Source organism: Ictidomys tridecemlineatus, chromosome 7 (genome assembly GCF_052094955.1).
Source record: "Ictidomys tridecemlineatus isolate mIctTri1 chromosome 7, mIctTri1.hap1, whole genome shotgun sequence".
NCBI classification, from domain to species: domain Eukaryota; kingdom Metazoa; phylum Chordata; class Mammalia; order Rodentia; family Sciuridae; genus Ictidomys; species Ictidomys tridecemlineatus.
In genome coordinates, this window is record NC_135483.1 from 69232868 (window position 1) to 69260578 (window position 27711).

Here is a 27711-nt window from a genome sequence, read left to right on the forward strand (position 1 = left end):
AGAAATTATGTACCATTTCCCAGGAGTGACACCAAGCTCTCAATCTGTGGGCCCTAAAGCAACCTCCTCCTTCTACCAGGAATGCTGGTCCTAATTCTCGTCTGAGAACACATGTGTAGCCTTCCAAATCCAAATCCAAGATTTTATTACTAAATCCTGTATCACAGTGATTCTCAGGAATTGGCATAAACCACACAGAACAAGCAGTTGAGTAGAGATGAGGAGAACTGAAGTTTTATGTCAATTCAGAAGAAAGAAAAGAACATTTTGGTTTGAGTGAGCAGCCAACCCTCTAGGCAGGGTTATTTTCCTGTTGTCCGTGAACAAGAAAAAGCCATCTAAAGCAGCACATTCTTTTCTTCTCTTCAGGAAACAGTGGCTTTCAATTCTTCTCTCCTGAGGCCCCGAGTGATCGGAGAATGGATTGGTAGAGAAGAAAACGATGCTGATCCACTAGCTGCTGAAATGCTGCAGCCCCCAGTTCCAAGAAGTAAAAATGACCAATGGGAAAGCGAAGACAGTGGCTCTAGCCCTGCAGGAAGGTAAGAAGAGATGCCTTCCAGGATTCTATGACTGGCCACTAAAAGATGATTGGACAATAAACCCAAGTGCAGGATTTTGATGAGATACCTCATAGTAATTTTATATGGAAAATTGGTAAGCTTCCTGTGGGACAAAACATTTAGCTAGATTTAACTTTCCCAGGATATGTGTGTGTGTGTGTGTGTGTGTGTGTGTGTACTTCAAAACATCATATATAATAAATACATAGTTTTACGTGTCAACTTAGAGTGTCATTAGGCTTGCTTTTGGTTTGGGTGTTTTTCTTCACAACTAGATGGTTACCATCTCTTTGCTACTAAAACCAAAAGGGAGAATAATTTCAAGGTTATAAGCTGTTAGTCAAGACCAGCTATAACACTGGGCAGCAAGTGGCTGGCTGCTAAGACTTGGAGAGGGGATTCCTGAGGTACTAGCATGATGTAGTTCATCATCAGGAAGAAGAAAACTTAAATGCATAATATACTGTAAGAAGTAGAGTAAATGTGAAATATAAGAAGATAGAAATCTTGGTTTAGAACTATTTAGGTTTATCGTTGAAAACTATGATCGAATATAATTATCCGTAATTTATTTAATTTTTTAAACTATTATAAACTTGCAAGTACATATAACTCTTACTCAGAAGCCCTGATGCCCAAATGGTGGCAAATTTGCCTTAAGCATCCTTATTCTGATACAAGTGAAGTGATGTTGGAATGTCCAGATCATATTTATTAGGTAGAGCATATTCAACATTATCTTGTTTTTGTAATATCATTTTGAGAGTGCAACTCAAAGCAAAATGAAAACTTCAAGGAAGTTGAGGTGGAAAGCATTATGGGAGGCCTGGCTGACACCAAATTGAGAAAACAGATTTGAATATTCATAATTAAAATGTACCAGGAACTTGTAATAGGAACTTTCTGTGTCATTAGCTGACCACCACGAAAACCTTGCTCCTATGCACAGATCAGCCACACTAACTTGGTATTGCCTCTGTTAAATTTAGCAGCAGTTCATACTTTTTTTCCTCAAAGAGAAAACTATTTTCTACAATGTAATAGCTTTCAGAGGTTCTTTGCTTTGACTTATCACTTGGCTGGAGGGAAAGAAGTTCAAAATACTCATTAATGTGCTTCAGGCATATAGAAAATTGATTCTATTTCCATGAGAAATAACTTTTAAATTATATAAATAGTTGAAGTGTCCTATATAAAGAGGAGAAAAACATTTTTAAAAATCCATTTATCTTCTTCTGTGAAATGCCAGATCAATTTCACCTATCAATGAGGGTAATTTTATTTTTAATATAAGACTTATAACACCCACTAGACCTTTATCTTTATTCATTGGTAGCTATTTAGTTCTTAAATGTAAAATAGAGAAATGTCAGCTTTCATTTTGCTTTTATTTAATCATAATAATAATCAGGGCTATCTTACTGCTTCTATGTTCTTCCTAGCCTCAGTGAGGAGGCTCTTATTCTCTTTGGAATGCTGAATAAAGGGGAATCCTAATTGAATCCCTTTCTGCAATCCTAATTGAATCCCTTCCTCAGAAAACTCATTATTATCATTAGTAGTAGTAGTAGTATTAGGGATTGAAACCAGAGGTGCTTAACCACTGAGGCTCATCTCCATTCTTCTTTTATTTAGTTAGTTTTTTAAATTTTGAGACAGGGTTTCCTGAAGTGGCTCAGGGCCTCACTAAGTTACTGCGGCTGGCTTTGAACTTGCAACCCTCCTGTCTCAGCCTCCTGAGTCATTGAGATTATAGGCATGCAGTCTATGAAGAGCTTTCAAATATTTGTCTTGGAAAGTTGCTTTCACTTTAATTTTTCTTTGTCTTTAAGTTATGGGTTCAGACATACCTATGAACATAAGAAAGTGGTGAAGTTCTACCTTGATGTTCCATTAGAGCAGAAAAAATTATGTGCACATCTGAATTCCATGTAGAGAACAGTGGTAAATTCTGTTAGAAACTACATTTCTCCCTTTTTCTAATTCAAGACAGGATTCCTGTGTTTTTGCTACCAACTCACACAGAATTCGGTTTGATTTGGATGAATAAGAAAGTGTTGTAGATAAATTTTTAATGGCTGTTGAGTCTGTACCTATAATATTAGTCTTTCCCCTTAAATAGTAATGAACATGTGCAATAATTTAGCAGCCTTAAGCATTAGCAGGCTGAATGATATTCTAGACTCCTCAAAGAAAATTTGATTTTCAAGCCTGACTTCATCCATGTTTCTTTCTCCCACTGGGTCTTGCATATGGTTGTTGTCAATAGGCATCTGTTACAGGAGTGATGGAGGTAAGGACTGTCACTTGACATCTGCAAGGTAAAGCTTATTCACCAGCTTATTCACTTATTGTCTGTCTTTAGTTGTGGCCCGTATCCCTTACACATTTTTTTCCTACCATCTATTGTTCATATTTTTCTCTGAATTGTTGTTATTACAATACTCCATCTTTGGCAAGTAGCCAACTTTCCCTTTCATGCAGAATGATAGAAACAAGATGGGCTGAATTGTCACTCTTAAAGAGAATTAAATAGATGTTATACTAAACCTTGAGAGTCTTATGGGTAGAAACTTTCCTGAAATATTTTCCTAGAGGTTTTTTTTTTTAAATAATATATGTCAATTAAACTTTTTTCCTTAGCCCTCCTCCCCCAAGTTTGGCATTGTACAAAAAGGTCCAACAATTTTGGAATGTGTAACTGACACCTCTGGTTGAAGTGAAGGCAGTTGCAAGGATACTATGGAGAAACTAACAGAAAAGAACAGAAGACACTAATATGAATCCATGACCCCTAGCCAGTCTCTGGATGGGACTCAAGAGCTCTGTGAATCTTTTAAATTCCATGCAAAATGTTGTATTTTGTGTTGATAGACATTTTCCCACCTAATCTTTCTTTGACTTTCAAATTCAAAATTGAGAGAGCTTTAAAAAAAAAAAAAGAAATTAAAACACTTGAACAAGAGAAGAAAGGGTGCTTATAAAAGTGAGGGGGATGTATTGGGGAATGCTTCAAGACTTCCTGTGTTTGTTAGATACCACTTATTTGCATTGTTGCTGTAGCTTGTCTGGCCAGTTAGTCGGAAAACATATATACTCATTGCACATGAAGAGTTATAAAAAATAATCACATGTTTACAAAAATAAATGTAAACAAAAATTTTCATAATCCTATATAATCTTATTTTAAACCATCTTAATTAGACATTGCAATAGCCGTGTAATGAATTTCCTAAAATGACTTGTTAAATCTTAATGTGAATTTGTAAATAGGCTCATCAAGCCTTGAAAACCTAATGAGGCTCCTTTGAAGCTGAACCACCTTATTAAAACAAGAATAATATCCATAAATATTATAGATCTGGTGAACTGGCTTTGTAACTTAGCGCTGCTATTTGATTTTAAATATGCCATATAATTAATAGAAATCTTATTATTTAAACATGTAGGTTAAATGTCCCTATGGAAACTAAATTTACTTCCTGTTAGGAAGTTTCCCTTTCCTTAAAGCTCAAAATGGCTTTTGATGTGCCAGCGAACGAAGCTTGGAAATGCTTCCCTTCCAGAGAAACAGACCAGGCAACTTACAAATGTATGACACAAATTTAAGTGGTATTAGGTCATATGATGGGAAATGAAGCAGGATTAAGAAGAACAAAGCAGATCAAAGAGAGGGTTCTCTTTTACATGCAAAGACCAAGAGCAAAGAAATTGCCCTAATATTGTGATATTTTTGGCAATTGTGGACATCATACAAAAAATGTAAAATACGACAAAGAAAAGTCAAACTTAGTAATTTAGACATACTCTAACATGAAAATTTTAAGGGTATAAAATATTGATTAATAATGGTAAATCTGTCAAAGAAATCCAAAAGAGAAGGCTTAATATCCAAAATATACAAAATTTGTACCTCATGACTAACAAATTTCTTTTTAAATTAGAAATATAAAGCATACACTGACTTCAATGAAGTCATTTTTATAGGGCTTAAAGTTTATTTTAAGGTGTTTAGAAATACAGTAATTTATTTGTGTTAAAAGACATGTTCCAGTTCTAATAATTATTTTGCAAAACACAGTACTAGTTATCCATAGACTTCATGTGTGTTAAGCAACATTTGAGGCTTACTCCATATCTAGGTCTTCCAGACCTGTGCTATGTTAATGTCAAACCATGTGTTTTAATGAGATCAAAGATTATTATCTATCACATCGAAGACATATATATCCCCTTAATTTTGAATTTATTTAATGTGTTTGTAAGAGGATGAAAAAGTAGTTCAAAAAAATCAACTTGCTAAATATTTACTGAACATTAATAGAAGATAATGTGCTAGATACCGGGTAAGAGTAATGGGAAAGAAAAAAAAATATTATATTCAAAAAACTTGCTTCTTTAACATTCAGGAAATGAGAAAGAAAGAGGGAAAAGAAAAGAAGGAAAAGAAAAAGAAGAGTCCTATTTCTGCAATTCAGCGCACACACTGCTAGGCACATAATAAGCATTTAATAAGTGAGCATTCACTAAATTGATTATAGAACATAGTATTTAGACGTTTTTTTTTTTAAAAAAAAGCTCTTCTACATAAAAACCTAATTACAACAGCTAAGCATGAAACTCTTCAACTCCCTGTGCTTCAATACGAAGGGAGCCACTTAATTTCTAATTGAAGTTAAGAAATAGATTTAAGAGACAGATTCTTCCTAAAATGCCATGAGGGTGCATTCTATAAGCTCAGGATCTAGTTCACGAGAGACCTCATCCATTTTTCTACCACACAGAGCACACAGGGCCGATCAAACGAATTTTACCAATCTGTGCTCAGGGACAGAGCGTGAAGCAGAATGAGCAAGGTTGGGGACACAGGGGAGACTGGGGACAGGAGGTGGGATGGGTGGGGGCTGGGAGGGGCTTCACCAGGACAGGCAGGCCTATGGGACTGAGGTTAGGTTGGCCACTAAATTATTTAAACTCTTATGTTTCCATTTAACTCAAGTTTAGAAGTTACCCTTCTGAACCAAAACAAAATGGATTCTTTGAATGTATTAACATCAAATGGAAATACTGACTGCTGCTTTTTTTCATAAGGGCCTCCCAAGATGTTCCTTTTCTTGTTATGTTGGACATTATGGCTCAAGAGAAGCCATGCAAATCTTCAGGATGCCACCTGGTGTTCTTTGAACACATGATCTATTAAATTACCACTGAGAGACGGCTCTGTGTGTTCTATCTTGATTCATTTTATCATTTTTTAAAATCATTTTTTTATTTAATATATGACAGCAGAATGCATTACAATTCTTATTACACATATAGAGCCCAGTTTTTCATATCTCTGGTTGTATGCAAAGTATATTCACACCAATTCATGTCTTCATACATGTACTTTGGATGATAATGATCATCACATTCCACCATTGTTTCTAACCCCTAACCCTTCCCTTCCTCCATTTTTCTCATGCTCCCTCTCCCTATCCCACTATGAATCAGCCTCCTTATATCAAAGAAAACATTCAGCATTTGTTTTTTGGGGATTGGCTAACTTCACTTATCATAATCTTCTCTAACTCCATCCATTTACCTGCAAATGCCATGATTTTATTCTCTTTTATTGCTGAGTAATATTCTATTGTATATATATATATATATTCATTTTTTTAATCCATTCATCTACTGAAGGGCATCTAGGTTGGTTCCACAGTTTAGCTATTGTGAATTGTGCTGCTATAAACATTGATGTGGCTGTGTCCCTGTAGTATGCTGTTTTTAAGTCCTTTGGGTATAGACTGAGGAGAGGGATAGCTGAGTCAAATGGTGGTTCCATTTCCAATTTTCCAAGAAATCTCCATACTGTTTTCCATATTGGCTGCACCAATTTGCAGTCCCACCAGCAGTGTATGAGTGTACCTTTTCCCCACATCCTCGCCAACACTTACTGTTGTTTGTATTCATAATAGCTGTCATTCTGACTGGAGTGAGATGAAATCTAAGATTCGCTTTATCTTTAGGAAAGCATGATTAATATCCCTATTGCAGGAATGAGGAAACCAACTCCTGGAGTGTTTGCTTCTCTGTTCCAAGGTTGGTTACCTAAGTGGCTGAGCCAGACTGTCTTGCTCCAAATTCTGTGCCCTTAAATGATTTATAGCCTCTCTCTGTAGAAGAGTTCCAGGATTGAGATCTGGAAAAGGTGTCAGGGATGGGGGGTGGGGTGGGCAGATAAAGGCCCTAAGAACCCTTAGATGCTCTTAGAAAGATCCCAATCCTCTCTTCCCTTTATCTCATTCACCACTGCTGTCTGCATTCTGGCTGCCCACAACAGTGCTATTCCCCCCCACCTCTCTCTTTAAAATTATTAATTATTTAATTAATTTTAATTAGGAATATGACAGCGGAATGCATTTTGATTCATTGTACACAATTGCAGCACAACTTTTCATTTCTCTGGTTGTTCACAATGTAGCATTGCACCTTTTGTGCAGTCATACATGCACCTAGGGTAGTGATGTTCATTTCATTCCACCATCTTTTTTGCCCCCATACGTCCCTACCCCACCTTCCCCTTTGCACAAAGTTTCTCCATTTTCCCATGCCCTCCTCCCACTATGCATCAGCATCCACTTATCAGAAAGAACATTTGGCCTTTGTTTTTTTGCAATTTGTTTACTTTGCTTAGCATGATATTCTCCAACTCCATCCATTTATCTGCAAATGTCACAATTTTATTCTTTTTTAATGCTGAGTAATATTCTATTGTGTATTTAAACCACAGTTTCTTTATCCATTCATTTATTGTCGGGCATCTAAGTTAGTTCCATAGTTCAACTATTGTGAATTGAGCTTCTATAAACATTAATGTGGCCACATTACCTTAGTATGCTGTTTGTAAGTCTTTTGGGTATACATCAAGGAGTGAGATACCTGAGTGAAATGATGGTTCCATTCCAAGTTTTCTAAAGAATCTCTATACTGCTTTCCATATTGGTTGCACCAATTTGCAGTCCCACCAGCAATGTATGAGTGTGCCTTTTCCCCCACATCCTCTTCAACACTTATTGTTGTTTGTATTCTTCTGACTGGCGTGAGAAGAAATCTTATAGCAGTTTTGATTTGCATTTCTCTAATTATTAGAGATGTTGAACATTTTTTCATATATTTGTTGATTGATTGTGTATCATCTTCTGAAAAGTGTCTGTTCAGTTCTTTAGCCCATTTATTGATGGGGTAGTTTATTTATTTGGTGTTACATTTTTTGAGTTCTTTATATATCCTGGAGATTAGTGCTCTATCTGACATGCATGTGGCAAAAATTTGCTCCCAAAATGTAGGTTCTCTCTTCACCTCGTTGATTATTTCTTTTGCTGAGAAGAAGCTTTTTATTTTGAGGCTATTTTATCATAAAGGTGCTATTTTTGCTTCTTTGATCCTCAGCCTGTGGGGCCAGAGAAGAGGTAGGACCAGTCTTTGCTTCTCTGCTGCTTACAGATTTTGCTCTATCACCTTACCTGACGAATCTTTCCCCTCCACCTCCCCCCAAAAAAAAATTCCTCCCTAGAATCGTGACTACCAGAATCCCATGTTTTCAGTCTGATCATCATCCACATGTTCTTTTTTTTTTTTTTTAAAGAGAGAGTGATAGAGGGGGAGAGAGAGAGAGAGAGAGGAGAGAGAGAGAGAGAGAGAGAAGTTTTTTAATATTTATTTTTTAGTTATTGGCGGACACAACATCTTTGTTGGTATGTGGAGCTGAGGATCGAACCCGGGCCCCACGCATGCCAGACGAGCGTGCTACCGCTTGAGCCCCATCCCCAGCCCCCATCCACATGTTCTTGAAGCCATGCTTGACTATCCCCTGGTCATTCCCCTTTCCCACATAGGCACTTTCCCTAAATCGTTACCTTCATGGTGAAATCAATATAAACACCAATGATTCTTCCCCAAATCTGGCCCCTCCTTTCCTTCACCCACTCTCATTATTGATCTTGAACTCCACCTTGCCTGACCCACTCATTCTTTCTGTCATATCCTGAACCTCTCATTACCATTATCTGCCGTTAGTAATGTCAGTTTTAGGTATCTCACCTTCTGTCAGCCTTTGTCCTTGTTCATTCCTTCTGGCACCCAACTTTTGGGTGTGCCAAGTTTCCATCCTGCTAATTTTCGATTGTGCTAAATTTCCATCGCTCCTGACCCACCACCTCGTTCCTTGTATTTCTCCTTTTTCAGCTTTTGTCCATGGCCCACTGTTGTAGTCATTCTCTTGAAGATACTGCCTCGTCCCTCTTTTCCTTTGTCTTAGTTTCCTTTTAACAATCCAATTTTTCATTCTGTGGTGAAACCAGCAAAGGCTGCAGAGCCTGTGGCTCCACTCTCTAGAGCCACAGAACTCATGACATCCCAACTGCAGGTGCACCCTGGAACTGCCCGGTGAAGTTGCTGCCAGTGGCTGAACAATCCACATATCCACTTTCCTCGGGAATGATTTCATGTCTTCACTTCTCTCCTTAAATCCCCAACTCTTCTCCTCATCTTCTTCTCTACTGATGACCCTGCTTCCTGTTTCATGGAGGAAGGAGGTTCAGAGACTCTTCCTCCATAAGCCCTCCCAGCACCACGGGTGGGCCTGGCTCACCTGTACCCAAGTGGGTGCAGCCCACACTCCCACCCAAAGCAAGCCCCTCACTTGGTTCTAGATGCTCAGTCTCAGCCACTGTGCAAGCTGCTTATTCCCTGTGTCCCCCCTCTATTCCTTCTACTAGGTCATTCCCATCAGCATAAAACTCTCATGGGATGCCTCTCTACAAAAGGAAGCCTCCTCCCTGGCCCCAGCTGTCAATGCTCTCTGCTTTTCATTGTTCTTACAGCCAGGCTCCTCACTGGGTTCACTGTCCCCTCCACTTGTAATCTTTTCCCAATAGAATCTTATTTCCACCACATGTTGAAACCACCTTTATCAGTGTCAACCAGACAGCTTTTAGTGTCTCCCATTGCCATTCCAATGACATGACTTCTGCCTTCTGAAATTCCAGCATCAAGTCTCAGCCCCCATCTTCCTCCCCTAACAGCAGCATTTGGGAACCAATCAATTGTGTGTTTGGATGTGTTCCTCACAGTCCTTATCTGTAATTATGAAATTCAAGCTGCTCAGGAAACTGAAATGGTTTTCGTAACTCATGACAGCAAAACCCGTTCTGAACACTGTAGATTCTTTATTTAACCTACTCAGTGGCGATGCTGATACATAAGGACATAGAAAACTGCTGTAATTGATAGCAAAGTCAAGCCTCAGACCCTCCTTGGAGGTGTTACATAATATACAGTTTATGCAGCAGAGCACATCCAGCCCCAAATCTAGAAAAACAGTTATGGACCTGGAGTAGAAATCTAAGATTACATTCAGGAAGATAAATTTATTTGTAACTAGGCAAGTTTTGATCATATATTGGCTTTATAAAACAATGTTATTTTATGGGAATGAAAATAAACATTGGCCTTATGACTATTTATATCAAATAACATCTTTAAGATACTATATATCTTAATTTTGCATGAAACATGTAATTTCTAGTTATTGTATATAATTCAGGTAGATAATAATAAATAAACTTGTCAGAATCTTCATAAAACACCTGCTTCAAACAGTAATACTTGGAGAATTATTATTTATTCCTAAAGGGGAAAATCTCTATAGAACTATAATTGTATTTTTGCATAAAAACAAAGTAATTTTGTTAAGCATAAGATATTATTCAAGGGAGAGAATTGAATTACAGCAGATGGGGTAGAGAGAGAAGATGGGAGGGGAGGGGAGGGGGGATAGGAAAGGTAGCAGAATACAACAGTCACTAATATGGCATTATGTAAAAACGTGGATGTGTAACTGATGTGATTCTGCAATCTATATTTGGGGTAAAAATGGGAGTTCATAACCCACTTGAATCAAATGTATGAAAGATGATATGTCAAGAGCTTTGTAATATTGTGAACAACCAATAAAAATAAATAAATAAAATAGCCTACTTAAAAAAAGATATTAGTAAATAAAATATTTTGTTGTCATTTAAGTTTACAGTATAAAATACAAAATCATAAATGAGAACTTCAGTTGCTCTATTCAGCAGGCATATTAATCTAGCTACTTTCCATAGTGCTACAAATGTTAGCCCTTTTAAATTGTCAAATTGTCTATAAAATAGGAAATACTATAATCTACATTACAGATAAAGAAAGCAAGAAAAGAAAGGGTAAATAAATTGACAAATGTTAATCATGTTGAAAATAGATTTGGTTCATTTGTCAAAATAATATGTATATCCATTGTCCTAATCCAAAGCAATGGGGCCACAGTGACCCACAAATACTGTTATTTTAAAATAATTTGATTTAAAATAATTTCAGATGTAAATTACAATTTGCATGTTAGATCTATCAACTGTGAAATCAAAACTAAAATTGTGTGATTTTTTTGTATTACTTCTCAGTGAATAAAACTAGTCACGGTAGACTTTCAAATCATGACATTATTTCTCAGTTAAAAGACATATAGAAATGATACAGATACAAATGACATGACAATAAACTGGGACTAAAGAAACTTTTTCCATAAGTTGGCAAATGTACCAAACTACTATTGAGTAAAACTAATTTTCTTTAATTATTTAAAGTTACTTTAATTATTTAAAGTTACATGGGTAGTAATTAAGATATTTTAAAAATTATTTTAAAAGGGGTACATTTTTATATCTCAGCAATAATCCTTTATATGTTGGGGGAACCTAATTGAAACAGAAGACAGATATGAAATAAATAGTCATGTGTGTGCTTTCATATATTTTTCTCCTCAATTTGATACATTGACAAATTTCTAATCACAGAAAATTTAAGAGTAGTGATTATTAATATTCATACACATTCCACTCATATTCATTAGTATTTTGCAATCTTTGTTTGCTGAGCTATTTAAAAATAAGTTGTAGATATTATCACTTATCAATTTCCTAAGTCTTTGGAATGCATTTCCTAAGAATGAGGATATATTCTTGGATAGCTATAATATAATGATTATATCAAAACATTTAACATAATGCCACAAAGTTTTTTATATTAATAATAATTTTATATCATATTCAAATTTTCCCAATAAGATCTTTTATGGGCTTTTGTTTGCATATTTATTTATTACATTTTTAGCTAGTGTCCAATAAAGATTGTGTGTAGAATTTAATTGTCAAGTCTCTTTAGACTTCTGAAATCTAGAACAGTCCTCTGGCTTTGTTTTCCTTTGTGATATTGGGATTTTGAAGACTTCCTACATGTTAGTTATTTTGAAAAAATGTTCCCATATCTTTATTTCTTGAATTATTTCTTTATTAAACATTTTTGGAAACAATTCTTTATAGGTTATATTATGTATTTCCTCTTGGTATCATATTAGGAGGTATATAATGTCACCTTGCTCCATAATTGGTGACACTCAGTTTGATTGGTTGGTTAAAGTGATGTCCACCAGATTTGTTCAGTGTTAAGGTATCATTTTCCCTTTTTGGTTAAGAAATCAGAGTTAGAGCTCATTGGTAGGGCACTTTCCTAGCATTCACGAGGCCCTGAGACCAATCACAAGTATCACAAATGTTAAAGAGCTTTGGCATCCTTATGACCAAAAGACCTGACAAGAACAACTTAGAGGAGGGAAAACCTAATGTGTCTCATGGTTTCAGAGGTTCAGTTCATGGTCAGTTGACTCTAAAGTTCTTGGCCCTAAGTGAAGCAGATCATCATGGTGGAAGTGGATGGTGGAGAAAGGAAACTCAGGACATGAAAGAAGGAAGGAAGTTTTTCAAACAGGAAATTATGAACAAGAGAATCTTGAAACATCAGGAAGGAAGAATAAATAGGAGAAATATGAGTATATACAAGGGATATATATAGTGGTTTTTGAAACAGAAATTATAATACTACTGGACACTCAAAACAATAATATTTAAAAGTAAGGAAGGTAAAGGAATTGAAGCAGAAGTAAGATGTCCACACTTCACTCAAAGTGGTAAATGTCAATACTTGTACAACAGTCTCTTGACTTTGAGGACACACATGTATATTAATAGAAAGAACAGTCAACTAAGAAATTAGGCAAAGAGGTGGACTTGAAAGCACTATAAATATTGCAAGATGATTGGAGGAGAGGGTAGTGTTTTCAAATAAATGGTGCTGGGACAACTGTATACACACATTTAAAAGACATTAAAGCTGTTTATTTTTAATTTTTGAATCTTAGTGTAGTAGGTTAAAATACTTATCCCATGGCTCGACAATCATGTGTTTTATAAATCAGCAAATAATTACCTGGATTTTCTATTTCTTTTAAAATATCAGAAAATCTATTAATTCCCACATGGCAACAGTTGGCAGGTGCAGAACATAATGTCTCCTCTTTTAAGTGAGAGTTGGAACTTTCAGGTTTCCCACACTCACTTGGGAATTTGTTAGTGACTACCACAGGTTGTCTCAGAGAGATTCTATGTCTCTGTTATCCTTGGGGAAAATATTAGTTGATCTGTCCATCAATTTGCATAACAGAATACGTGAATGAAAAAAATTTGTAAATTCTCTTTACTCACCATAACTAATTAATGGTAAATATTTCTTCAGCTTGAAGATGGAGCCCAAGACTAAAGGATTAAAACAGCAGCAGCAGCAGCATAAGAAACTCCTGGCAGCCATGCTTTCTCAGGATTCCTTTGAGTCCATCCACAGCCCTACTCCATCTGTAACAGAAGAAGACATTGACAACGAAGATGATGCAATGGAGTTGCTGGGTAACTTTAAAAATTAATAATTTATCTCTTTCTTTTTTCCTCTTGTATTGTAAAGTATTCAGTGGTTAAGAGGTTTTTTAAAAGTTTTGAATCATTTTGTCTTAGGCAAAAGAGAACATTTAAACATATTCTTTAGATTAGACTTTCATGAAGTTAAATGTAAGAACCAAATTGAAATCAGCTAAGCATGTGAAATATTTATTAGACTGTATTTTGTGCTTTGTGTATGCAGCACTTTACCTTCTGGTACTTAATCAAGCTTTATTGTGTGTGCAACTGTGATAAAAATTCAAGTCTGTCTGCTTTATTCTCTGATTATAATTTCCTTGATCACACCTATTATCTTTAATATATATCCAAAGTTCACATTTCAGCCCTCATCTCAAGATGTCCCTCTGTTATTTTAAGGATGCTTTAGAAAAAATAGAATAAAGTTGGAAGAGGCAATTAGTAAATTAGTGTTTTATGTGTTATATAAATGACAGGAACATTTGCAAAGATTTTTAAGTCTCTTCGGGGTCATTACTTTCATGAAAACTATTAATCTTGTATATATAGAATATCTTTTTATATGTCTTAGTGAAGCATATATATGTTTTGCTCCAGTATAAATTTCTCTTATTTATTTATTTATTGTGGCACAAAGGATTGAACCTAGGGCCTTGTGCATGCTAGGCAAATGCTGTACCACTGAAATATACCCCTAACTCCTCCACACATAGGTATTTTTTAAATTGAGCCTCACTTTGGAAAATCATTTTTTCAAAAGAAGAAAATGAAATTTTAGAGAGCTAGCCATCTGTAACACAATGTGTTTTTAATTTAGTGATATCAGTTTGTCCATATAAATATTTAAAACAATTTCTGAATTTTTTGTGACAAGATACTACTATATTTAACTGGAAAGAGAAAAAATAAGGTAATACTTTGAAAGCTTCACATAAGTTTTACATATAAAATATGGAGTCCCAGGGGGAAAAAGAGATGTTCTAAAAATATTTTTTTCTAAATCACATTTCTTGATTTAAAGTTTCAATGGTAGTAAAGTACTTTCATTATAATAAATGATGCATGTCTCCATATTTAGACTTCAGAGGTATTACATAGTCAATAATGGCAGGTTCAAAATGGTTCCTGGTATAATAACTGCATTTGTTCCACCATTAGGGAGACTGTATAGTGGCATTTTTACTACATGCAATTAATAATTTTTATTTTTCTTTTTTGCATTTTTTTAAAAGCAATTAAGTTTTTCTCCTCACTTTTAAATCATTAGTGTGGTAGGTGTGCCAGATGTAATCACAGTATCTGCATTCAACTTCCATTCAACATTCAATAAACATTTACTGAGCACTTATGGGCTAGGCTGGGCTTGGTCTTGGGGATATAAAAATAAAATAATAATTGTCTGTTTTCAGGAACTTTGCACTCAAAGCACTCAAATAAAATGTAAATACATCACTCTGGTGGTGTTTTCTACCTGCAACAATTGGGCTAAGCACCCACTTGCATATAAAGGTAACATTTAATACAGAAGTGAGGGACAGTGATCAGAGAATATGTCTTAGATATGCTGATGCCCCTGGTTAATCCTGAAGGACAAGTAGGAATAAGATTAGTGGGTGTAGTGTGGTCATTACTCCTGTAGGTTTGTTCACAGAGGTATGGGCCCCTCTGTGACTGGTCCTCTGTTTTGGTCAGTAACAGTGAAGGGGATGAGACCAAGGGATTCTTGAAGGAGACACAGGTTTCTTCTCAGTGCTGGTATCCCCTACATCTCAGCTGCTCTGTTATGAAGTTTCTAGTTTCCCAACTAGAGGATTGGGTTTTGGAGAATACCTAATGATAAGCAATTCATACTTGTCCTTTGTTAATTCTTTTTTTTTTTCATTTAGACATTTTAGTCTGTGTACTGAGCAAGTTTAATATTTAAGTTTGGACTTTCTCTTTGTAATCCCACACATTTCAGCACAGGTTATTGGTGGAAGAATAATGTTGATTTCTAAGTTATAAAGTTTCCCTGTAATAACATGGAATGTTCTAAGTCCACTGGACTATTCTCCATAGAGTACCATGTACATTTTCTTAGTTTTGAAACTGATTGTAGAGTAACATGCAAAATACAAATGTTAACTTCTTGAAAATTTATGTGATATCAAATTTTAGGACATAGGACTATTGTAAGATGCAATAGAGACATTTGGTATTTCAAATATCTTTTTGAATCTACAATGTGTTTCAGAATGAGTATGCTAAAACTTATGTGTTTTTAAGGGTTTAACTTGTTATGTATACCAAGATATAACTGGCTGAAAATTTTATTTATCATGCATGGGAAGCACTCTGTAAACCTTATGAGGTAATGCATAAGTCAAAGGTATAATTATTACCTAATATTAATATAAGCAGTGATTATTCCTCAATAAAATTGGTTGATATAAAGGGAAACATTTTTTAGTTGTACTAGTAGATATTAGTAAAACTGGTGATTCTTGTTTCAGCCATGAAAATATCTAGCATTGTTAATATACTATTGATTAATAGTTACTCAGTTGTTTAATTGTATATATGTGGATTTCTTTTTTTAACTGTTTTAGGCATATGAAAATATTATATATGGCATCTATAATTTTTAAAATAGAGTAAGTGTTCTCTGTAAGATTGTTTTAAATACTGTCTATAGATTCATAGTACAAAAGCAGATTAATATAATACTAATGCTACCTATCAGGTAATAAAATAGCCAAACTTGTAGAATTTTAATACACAACAGTTTTAAGCAACTTGGAAATTTATTCTGTAATTATGAGACATTGAATAATATGTCTGCCATGTAACCTCAAACCATGTTGTTCTCAACCACAAATGCAAAACATTCTTAAATTTTTCAGTAGTTATGTTGGCAATTATTGGCCATAATGAGTAAAATATTTTACTAAAATTTTTTTCTTAAAAATTATTAAAATCTAACCAGGCATGGTGGTGCATGCCCATAATCCCAGTGATTCAGGAGTCTGAGGCAGGACAATCACAAGTTCAAAGACATCCTCAGCAACTTAGAAAGACCTTAAGCAACTTAGTGAGACCTTAACTCAAAAATTAAAAAAAAAAAAAGAAAGGGCTGGGGATGTGGCTCAGTGGTTAAGTGCCTCTGGGTTCAATGCCTGATACCAAATTAAAAAAAAAAAAAAGATGTATTGAAATCAGTTTTTTTGAAAATATGGTGACAAGGTGTCATGATAGAAAAAAAGTAATTTATAAAAACTATATTTTATTCCATTCTTTTCAAAGAAAATTTTGAGAGGCTTCATTTGTTTAAAAGATTTTTCAGTTTATAAATATGAGCCCATTTTTATTACATTGCATGCATTTATCATCTTATTCTATTTGAAACTCAAATAGCTATTATGTGTTTGATTTTTTTCCATGTGGTTTATACTGATTTGTATTCATTTTTTAAGTCCTCAGAATTATATTTGACAGATATAACTGGCTTTCTTACAGAATTTAGAATGAAATATTACTTGTAAAAATTTTTAAGCTTTCTTAGAATTGATGCTGAGGCATATATCTAAAAGTCACATTACAGAGATGCTTAAAAATAAAAACATTAGTCATGCTTTATGCTTTCCATCCTTAGCTCATAATTATATAAAATTAAAAATTAAAATTATGCTGCCAACCCAAATAAAGTTATTACAAACAGATATCGCTTGTTTTAAAATGAGTAATCATGAACAGTTTATAATTATACTGATTATTTTGCTGAATGTACTCATTGAATTTCTGTAACCTCAATATCATGCCAAATTTTGTAAAATAAAAACTTAATTTGTTAGAGGGACTCATTACCTTAAGGCATTCTTTTGGCAAATTGTTTTACATCCTGATCAACCTTTTAGAAAAAGAATATTCACTGTTGTATTTTGAACTGAAGACCCCTTAAAACCAAAAGCTCCCCATCTTTGCAAAATAAGAACACACATTTCACCTAGTGAAAAATGAATGCTTTTTCTCAATGATGTCAAAATACAAAAGGGAAGGGACCCTAAATGTTTTCTTAAAAATTACCTACTCTATTCTATCTATCTATCTATCTATCAATCTATCTATCTATCTATCTATCTATCTATCTATCTATCATCTATCAATCTATCTATAACTTAAGGTATATAGAACACTGTAAAACACAAAGTACCATACATATGCACTTTTGTCAATTTTTTTTTCTTTTGAGTATTTATGAATGGAACTATCAGAATGACAGAAAAGTTGTCACTTTAAAATGAATGAGAAGATTCTTGACAAATGTCTGAAGATTTTGAAAAATTAAATCTGTGTATCCTCCAATATTGTCCATAAGATTGTTTAAAATACTATATGTAAAGTTATTCAATACAATACAAAAATGATTTAATATAGAATTAGTACATATTGGAGAATAACATACCCCAACATGTGTTGTTTTAAGCTATAACAAATTTTTAAGAACCACTGAAGTTAGTGCTCTAAATCTCAGATACTGATAAAATAACTTCCCAATCACCTAAATCTGAGTAGGTCTCATCTTGAAATATATGATATTCTAAAAATTTCCAGTAATTATTGTGACTGTTGATGACCACAATTAACCAGATTATTGAAAATCTGCACATGTATTTTTTTTTACTTTTCACTAAATCAATTTGCATAGTTGAAAAAAATAGGACTCTATAAAGATGTCTGAAAATATCTTTCACAGGCTAAATAGTGTTTTTTCCTGGTAAGCCTGTGTTTTACAGTAACAGTCCTGTGAAATGTTCCTCACTACAGAGTTTTCACTTATGTTTCTGAATCCTAACTTCGGCTGGTTTTGGTGCCATCTCTGCCTGCACAAATGCCAAGTGAGTGCAGGTTGAAGTGTGACCTTTGAGGAGCTAAGCATGGCCCTGTGCTTGCCTTGCCACAATCCAGTGACGACATTTGAGAAAATCCATTCAAACACATTCATTTAGCAAGTATCATGCACCTGCTCAGTGAATTGCACTAGTTCATACTAACATATAATACTAGTAATACTGCATCTTACATTTTCTAATAACCACGAACCTCTTTGGGGTTTGAGAAAAGGATGAAGAGTGGGAATGTTTTTCCCATTGAGACCCAAATAAGTTATAGTTTTCTGACAGCTCTCAATTGTTTTATTCATTCACTCACTCATTCATCCATTCACAGACTTATTAATTTCTTAAATGTGTAATTCTTACCTCCAGAGTAACTATCATTATGTTTATGGGAATTCAAATTTGAACAAACATAGAAGTTTTGACTCTAGGAAGGTGATTTTCAAGATTTGGTTTCCTTACAAATCATCTAGGGAGGTCATTTAAGTACATTGTCCAGTGCTCCCTGCCCCCATTTTTTTTGGTTCATTAGATTTGGATACAGCCCATCAACCTACATTTTTTTCTACAGGAAGATTCCATTGCAGGGGATCTGTAGAGCATTCAGGAAACCTAACATAGTAGTTATATTCAGTGAAAATTTTTGTTAGATATAATGTTCTGGAAGTAAGGAGAATATTAGAAAGTCTATTTTTTTTAAACAAAAGATTATGAAATAGAGGTTTCTGAGTTACCCAAGGTCTTCCAAAGCCTGTCCTGGAAACAATGAAGTTTTGCTAATAAACTAACAACTAATGTGAAAGTTTTTATCACTTTTTTATCCCTCTTGCTGAAATATTTTTACAAGATCATTTGCTTGTAGTAGAAGAGTTATAAAAGTCATAAATGATTCTAATAAGTAAACTTGAGAAAATTTTTTCTTTCTGATTCGATTTTATCATCAGATCATATTAAAACCTTACCACGTTTCCTGTGCTTTTCTTACATGTGACTCAGCCGCCCCCCTCATAGCCTTGTAGATGGACTTCTGCTTGGCATTGTTTTCATGTTCCATCCTATTCATTCTTTAATTCTGTTTCTTGTCAACAGAGGATCAGAACATTTGCAAATATTACCAAGGTTTGGAGGTAGAGATTGCCCTTTAAATAAATATAATAGCTCATCATATTACATGATTTACTTTTATGGAGTTTAATAAGAAATGTTGTGCTTTTTTTCCCCTTGTAAGTTTGTTTTCCAATGGTAAAAGTTGATTGATGTTCAGAATCAAATCAATAATTTACAAATAAAATCTAAACCCATAAACAAACTCTTGCCAATATCCCTTCATCTCAACTGAATACCAAGTGAAATTTCTGTATTTGAGAGATAGCTGTTTCTAATATATTTGTAGTTAGTAGGGTTGCTTATTTTACATATATTTTATCACTTTGAATAAGTTACATATTGACTCATAGCAATGATAATGTGCTTTATCGTGTTTATGCTACTTTTCACTGAGTATTTTGGCAAAGCTGGGGGGGCCATGGTGTGATGTGGTCTTTGTGGCCTGTAGTCAAAGCACTGGGCTAAAATTCTAAGACCTAAGTCCAGCCTTCATCCTTTCTCTGCTAGTTTTAACATCTGAGCTACAAGTAATTACTTTTAATTCACTAGTAACAACTTATGACTTTCATACTCCAAAAGAAAAATGTTATACTGATAATATTCCCTGAAATGTTATTAATTTTGGAAGTGGAATATTCCCTGAATGTGCTATTACTTTTTTTTGTCATGGCTAACAGGAATATTGAAAAAATGATGCTAGATTTTATGCATAAATGTTTTCTTTCAAATAAATTGATATTCCCTAACCCACCTACATTTCAGGTAGATACAAGCAGAAGAACAAAAGAGTTCCTTTAACTTTGTACAATTGCCTACTGACAGTAAAAATTTATGTTTCTTAGGATATAGTAAAAGAGCTGGAGAGAAAGTAGGTGAAGCTATAAATGTATTTGCCTGCCAAAATATGTAATAAGTCAGTACAAAGCACTACATCTCATTTTTTAAAATGGATATTTAAACAAAGGTAGACATTTATGTGATTTGGTTTTGGTATAGAGCAAATTACTATACTGTCTTTAATTTTCTTGCTTATAAATGTATAATTTCTAGGAGAAAAGAAAAATGTTTTGTGCCTATCCATGTGTCGATATGATAAAAGTAGAAGTTGGGGAAGGAATAAGAGAAGGAGATACAAAAAAACTAGTAACTTGTACTCTGTTTATATGTTTCTGTGTGAATAAAGTCATAAACAATTTGAAAATATTTAAGCTTTAAAATTATATTGATATTATAATATTATATTGATATATGGTTTCCTATTATATTGATAAATATGAACATATTTGAAGTAGTACAATTTTGATGGTTCTACATTAATACACTGTATAAGCAAATCTTAACCAAATTAAAAACCAGTGTTAAATATTGTTAGGGTTTTGTTTCTTTTGAAATAAACTTGTCCTTTTTACATATTTAATAAAAAGGTGATGTTGTATTTCAAGATGATTTGTTAGCTATTAATGATTTTCATCTAATTTAGACAAATCTGAATTTCCTGCTTAATGTAAAAGACATTTGAAAATGGTGCAAAGTCATAGTTTTATTATATTTTTTCTTGGTTGAAAATGTGCAAAGGAAGTGTAATTAATTCAGCAATTATTTACAAATTAACATCAAAGTCAATAGTTATTAAAGATATTATATGGATCTTACTGAATTGTTTAAAGTGATTGTATAAATTATAGGCATTTGTTTAGATTTTTATATATTACAATATCACTGACAACCTACTCATCATCTCTGAATGGAAATCTTAAAACTATTGAAGTTGAATACTTGAATACACATTCACCAAAGAGTGGCCACAAAACTTGCCAGTTATTTTCATTATCTGAGAAACAGTAGCTTTTGTGATAAGACTAATTCAAAAATTTTTAATATATTTTATTAACATATTTTTAAAATTTTAAATGTCTAAACTAGTCCTATGTGTGAATTTCTTTTGGAGTAAAAATATGATTTTGTTTTCAAATGTCTTATGTTCTATTATTTCAGAGAGAAATATCCTTAGCAATAGTGAATGTATGTTTTTTTTATCACTCTAAGTCTTTTAAATAGAAGAGTACTAAGGAGTACAAAAGGAAAGAGATGACAATGTTCTAGTGGAGATAAATTAATTCTCATAATTTTAATGTTTTTTTCAATTTTTTTTGGTTTCTTAGGACAAAAGAGAATTTAATTCCTTGTGTTAATATAGGATGAGTTTGCTTGTATTAGAATGAAAACTTATGGAAATATAACAAAATTTCTTTAAAATTCATCTTTTCAGGAATTTCTAGGAATTTACTGGTTAAGCAGTTTTTCTTCTCGTAAGTGCTATCATGTTTACTTTTTAATTACTGACATTTAGAAAGGACTGTGCGTTTCAAAACTTTAATGTAGATTAATATTAATACAGTAAAACAAAATTAATATTAATTATCTTACAAAATTAATTTTGTAGAAGCACTAAATAGCAGAATGTTAAAATTAATAATAACATGAGCTTTATTTGTAGATACATAACCCTTGTTTCATATTTCATTAGTGCTTCTAATCTATGACTTGAGGATAGTAACTTTCTTCCTGCAGATATCAGACATTAGAAAAATGGGAGTAATAAAAATACTTCATGAGTTTTGTGAAGATTAGGTAAAATAATTTATAGACAGTTTCTCAGTTATTAGATAATGAATTAGAGTCAGAAAAAAATATGTTACTATAATTTATATAATTTTTATTCTAATTTCTCCCTTTATCTGGCTAGTGCATGAAGAAGTATACTACATGTAAAAAATAGGAATTCAGGGGTTTAAATATTTAGTCTTTTTTTCATATATGTCTCACCTAGACATGCTCCTTGTATTTAGAACTCATTTCAACAAATGATTTTTCTTCTTGATGTTTGTCTTCTAAGTTCTTCTTTTCTTTTTTATTAATTTTTTTATTTATATATGACAGTGGAATGCATTACAATTTTTATTACACATATAGAGCACAATTTTTTGTATCTCTGCTTGTATACGATGTATATTCACACCAATTTGTGTCTTCATACACGTACTTTGGATAATAATGTCCATCACATTCCACTATCATTGCTAACCCCCTGTCCCCTCCCTTCCACTCCCACCCCTCTGCCCTATCTAGAGTTTATCTATTCCTCCCATGCTCCCTCTCCCTACCCCACTATGAATCAGCCTCCTTATATCAGAGAAAACATTCAGCATTTTTTGGGGGGGAGGGGATTGACTAACTTCACTTAGCCTTATCTTCTCCAACTCCATCCATTTAGCTGAAAATGCCATGATTTTATTTTCTTTTATTGCTGAGTAATATTCCTTTGTGTATATAGGCCACATTTTTTTAAATCCATTTATCTATTGAAAGGCATCTAGGTTGGTTCCATAGTTTAGCTATTGTGAATTGTGCTGCTATAAACATTGATGTGGCTGTGTCCCTATAGTATGTTGTTTTTAAGTCCTTTGGATATAGACTGAGGAGAGGGTTAGCTGGGTCAAATGGTGGTTCCATTCCCAGTTTTCCAAGAAATCTCCATACTGCTTTCCATATTGGCTTCGCAAGCACTCTACCAACTGAGCTATATCCCCATCCCCCTTCTTCTTTTCTTTTAATGATCACAGACAGTTTTCTTTAAAGGCCATATCATATGAGCCTACATTTTCCTCAAAGTGTTAGAACAATTCCTGCCCTGTTCTCCTATTTAGAGACAGTACCTTATTATAAATGACCACTATCTTGTTCAAATTTTTCTAATAATTTAACCAAACAAATTATATTCAGCAATATGAAATATTAAAACTTGTAAAAAATTATTAAAAGCTAAAGCCGAGTGTGGTGGCGCATGCCTGTAATCCCAGTGGCTCCAGAGGCTGAGGCAGGAGGATCTTGAATTTAAAGCCAGCCTCAGCAACAGCAAGGGGCTAAGCAATTCAGTGAGACCCAGTATCTAAATATAATGCAAAATAGCACTATTGATGTGGTTCAGTGGTGGAGTGCCCCTGAGTTCAATCACCAGTAACCCACCCCTACCCATCACCATAAAAAAAGCTAAAAACGAGTATCTGCTTTGCTTTTATATGCATTTGTTTTTGTTACCAGGTTACCGGCTTCTCTGATTAATAGCCATGGATACTCTGAGGTACTGTGGAATTGGGAAGGTGGTCTCTGGCTTGTAGAATCATAGAGACTTTCTAGGCTCCATGAATTCCAACTTATAATGGGAATAGGAGCTGCAGTATTGAAAGATTAGCTCAGAGAAGTAATGTTTTCCAAAGCTGTACAGGCTTTGTACTGCCTTTGATTTTATAATGCATTCTTTCATCCTCTGACAATGCAGAGAATCTGTACCCTTAATATAAGCAAAAGTATCAAGAGATGAAAAAGAGAGAACTTTTCTTTTTTCAAGTTTCAGTCTGATGTTCTTATCTTCTCTTTATGGACTTTTGACATTTATGATCTGAAACTTTCTCTAATAGCATTGTTAGTATTTTGGTGGCTGAGTTGAGGACATATTTTATAGAAAGTAATTTAAGATAAGAAACATATCTCTGGTTGCCTAATACAAAAGGGTCAAATAGGCTCCAAGCATCTCAGTTTTGATAAGGAAAATTGAGAATGTGAGAGGAGTTATTCTCCACATAAAAATTTTTAACTGAGATAAAGAAAATCCTAAGAGCATACATTAAAAAAAAGAGAGAGAAAATAAAATAAAAATCCCCAAATCAATATTCCTTTTCTAATGAAGTTCAGATTATTTGCTAATGGAGCTATTCCTTCTTCAGACAAGAAGCAAATATGATTGCTTCTTTAGAAATGCTATCTTTCTTAAAACACTCTTGCTTACCATAAAGAATAATGACATTATAATATATACACTTATGAATTTTTTTATTGACTTCCTAACATACATTATTGCTTTCTCTAGTAACCAGGGATTTGTAATATCTCAGTTTAAAAAATGAGGGAAACAAAACAAAGCAAGAAAAGTCATATGTGCCTATTATTAATCTTTTTTTTTTGAGAGACAGAGAGAGAGAGAGAGAGAGAGAGAATTTTTTTTAATATTTATTTTTTAGTTCTCGGCGGACACAACATCTTTGTTGGTATGTGGTGCTGAGGATCGAACCCGGGCCACACGCATGCCAGGCGAGCGCGCTACCGCTTGAGCCACATCCCCAGCCCTATTATTAATCTTTTAATAGCATTAATATCTTAACATTCTTAGTACCCTTTGCATTCCAGTGTTCAGATGCTTATGCCATCAGGTCGGTTTCATTGTTTGCTTTCTCTCTCTCTCTTTATTTTGAAGCTGTATGTGTCTACATTGCCCAGGTTCATCTCAAATTTCTAGCCTCAAGCAATCTTCCCACCTCAGCCACCTTAGTAGCTGGGACTACAGGCAAGCATCATGCTACTTGGCTAATTTCATTGTTTATTATCTTCTGGATCAGCAAAAACTTTTAGAAATTTGAACAAAAAACGTATGCTTTTTCGCCAAATTGTTGACATAAATAAGTCAATATAAGCTAACTTGAAGGCCTAATATCAAAATTTCTGGGAGCCAAATTTCCTTTAAAATACTATTTCGTTTTTGATTGCTAAAAGATAGGTATTCATGTTAAAGAGCATGAAAATACAGAGGTCAAAATGAACAAATAAATATTACGATGTAATAATTATTCTTCATGTTTTAGTGATGTTTTTAGATTTTTAATATAGTATGAATATAAAATAACATTAACATTTCTAATACACTATTCACTATACTAGGTGCTTTCTGTACCCTACTTAGCAATCACAAAAATTCCATCAAGCAGGTGTTCTTTTTATCTTTATGCCACAGACAAGGAAAAAGGTCCTTGAAGAACAAAATTTACCCATGTTACACAAGAATCAGTTTGCTAAGCCTGAACAGTTAAATACTAACTATGCAACAGTGCACATTAAATACATATGTGATAAGCAAAGTTTTTATGATAAACAAACTCATGACAAACTTTTAGAAGTCAACATCTGCACCTAGTCAACAGAATGGCTGACTTGTCCCTTCCCATTAAACAATTTTGAAATTAGACAAAATATATGAAATCAACTTTTCAGGCACTTGATGAAAGACTCAGCAGAAGACTTCATCCTCCAGAGGAAGGATATGAGTGATCTGAGCCCTTCATTTCACGCTGGCTTTCTTTGTGGTATCACATCCAGAGCCAGCTTGTATGGAGGTGGAAGTGCAGGGCTGGGGAGGAGCGGGGCTCTCACAGAGCTGAGGGGCAAGGGGCTGCAGTCTGAGGCCCCTGAAGGGGCTGGGATTTGTGGAACAATGCCAGGAGAAGAAGGCTGAGAAGACGCTGTTGACAGAAGTCATAAGAATGTTCCCCTTAGACCTTTGGCTGAAAACTGGTCTGCTTTTGCAGCAGTTTTTGTAAACTTTACAAGAACTGAGGGAGGGTGTTCTATGTTTGGTAAGTGAATGGAGAAACTGAGGCTAGATTGAGCTAGGACACCTCTGAATTCCACTCCTGAGAGAATGAGTAAATCTCCAGGAATTCTTTGGGCATTCAGAGGAGAACTACCTAGGAAAAGCCAAATATTGATGGCTATTCCTAAGAGTGAGGTAGAAATTTAAATAGAGCCAGTTAGATAAGGACAGAAATTATACCTACAAAGTTGAAGTAGATCTTGCCATTAATTTAATTCCTGACAGAACAAAACTCAGCATCCCTTAGAGAAGACAAGCCTTCATTCGAAGACACAGCCACAATGCTTATCATATAATACAGAATTACTAGTTAGGAAAAGAAGGACAGTGTGACCCAAAATCAAACCGAAAGAGCTAACAATAAAGACAGAATTTAATATAGAGATATGTGAGCCCTGGGTTCGATCCCCAGCACCACTAAATATATATATATATATATATATCTATATCTATATATAGATATAGATATATATATATATATAGAGAGAGAGAGAGAGAGAGAGAATCCAAAAGATTTTTTAAAGAAAATTTTATACATATTTTATGCATTTAGAGGAAAATATTATCCATATTTTGTGCATTCATAATGGTAAACAGATGGGAAATCTTAGCAGAGAAAATAAAACTAGAAAAAGGACCAAAGGGATGGCTAGAACTGTAAAGTACAATATTTGAGGGCTTAAATATCACTAGTAACATTGAATAACATAAAATATAATATGAAAGGAAGGATCAAGAAAATTAAAGATAAGTGAACAATACAGCTGAACCGAAGAGCTGAAGATAAAAAGAAAAAGGAAAACAAAATGAGAAGAACTTCAATGGCCAGTGGAACAATATAAAATATTTTATCAGAATTCCAGAAAGAAGGGATAAACAATAAGAGAAAAACATATTTTAAGAGATATTATCCCCTTTTGTTTCTGGTCTAAATTTGGTGAGCAACATAACCCGTAATATAAGTTTAGAAAATGCCAGGCTTAGCAAACTATACCTAGGGCTGGGGATATAACTCAGTTGGTAGAGTATTTGCCTGGCATGCACTCCAGCATCCCCCCACCAAAAAAAAAAAAAAAAACTAGCCATATTATCATCCAATTGCTGAAAGCAAATAATAAAATTTTAACAAGCACAAAAGCATTTGCAGAAAAAAGGCAGTATTGATAGAGTAACAGCATATCAAAAATAATTAAGGTCAAAAGAAAAGGAGTGACAGCTTTAGGGTGCTGAAAGAAAATAAATGTCTTCCAGATTTCTATATCTAGTAAAAATGTGCTAAAAATGTGCTTTAAGGCCTGGAGATATGGCCTGAGGCACTGGCACTGGTTTTGATTCCCAGCACCAAAAAAAAAAAAAAAAAAAAAATTAAAAAGAAAAAAAATCAGTAAACAAAAGCTCAAAGAATCAGTTATCAGTAGGACTGTACTCTAAGAATTCCTTGGAGCCCCTCAGGCTAAAGGGAAATGATACTAGATGGAAAATCAGATCTATAGGAAAGAATCAAGACTATCATAAATGGTAAATACATGAGTAAATACGTATTTTTGTTTTTTGGTCTGAATTTGGTGAACAATATTACCTGTAATATAGGAAGTTTAGAAGATGCCAGGCTTAGCAAACTACACTTAGGGCTGGTGATAATTTGTTAATTATTCAAAAGAATAATTGCTTTAAACAAAATTACACGCAATGTAGTATAGGGTTTATATTACAAAATATATGATGAGTAGCACAAAGGATGAGAATAAATGGAACTATATATGATTATAATTTCTACATTTTATAAGAAGTGATGCAATATTAATTATAAACAGACTATAATGTTGGGAATGCATTTCTTTAATCTCACCAGCAATCAC

At 33.9% G+C, this 27711-nt stretch overlaps 1 protein-coding gene across 11 annotated transcripts in view; it reads left to right on the forward strand.

Moving 5' to 3' along the window:
- Positions 1 to 27711, forward strand: part of C7H8orf34 (chromosome 7 C8orf34 homolog) — a 499329-nt gene that overhangs the window by 139160 nt on the left and 332458 nt on the right. For 10 of the 11 annotated variants that reach the window (XM_078017141.1, XM_078017138.1, XM_040294025.2 and 7 more), the window contains exons 6-7: positions 370 to 542; positions 13215 to 13381. In XM_078017141.1, the coding sequence (XP_077873267.1) occupies positions 370 to 542; positions 13215 to 13381 (340 nt within the window). Of the gene's footprint in view, positions 1 to 369; positions 543 to 13214; positions 20573 to 27711 lie in introns of those variants that run through there. The other variant, XM_078017144.1, reaches the window with a different exon arrangement.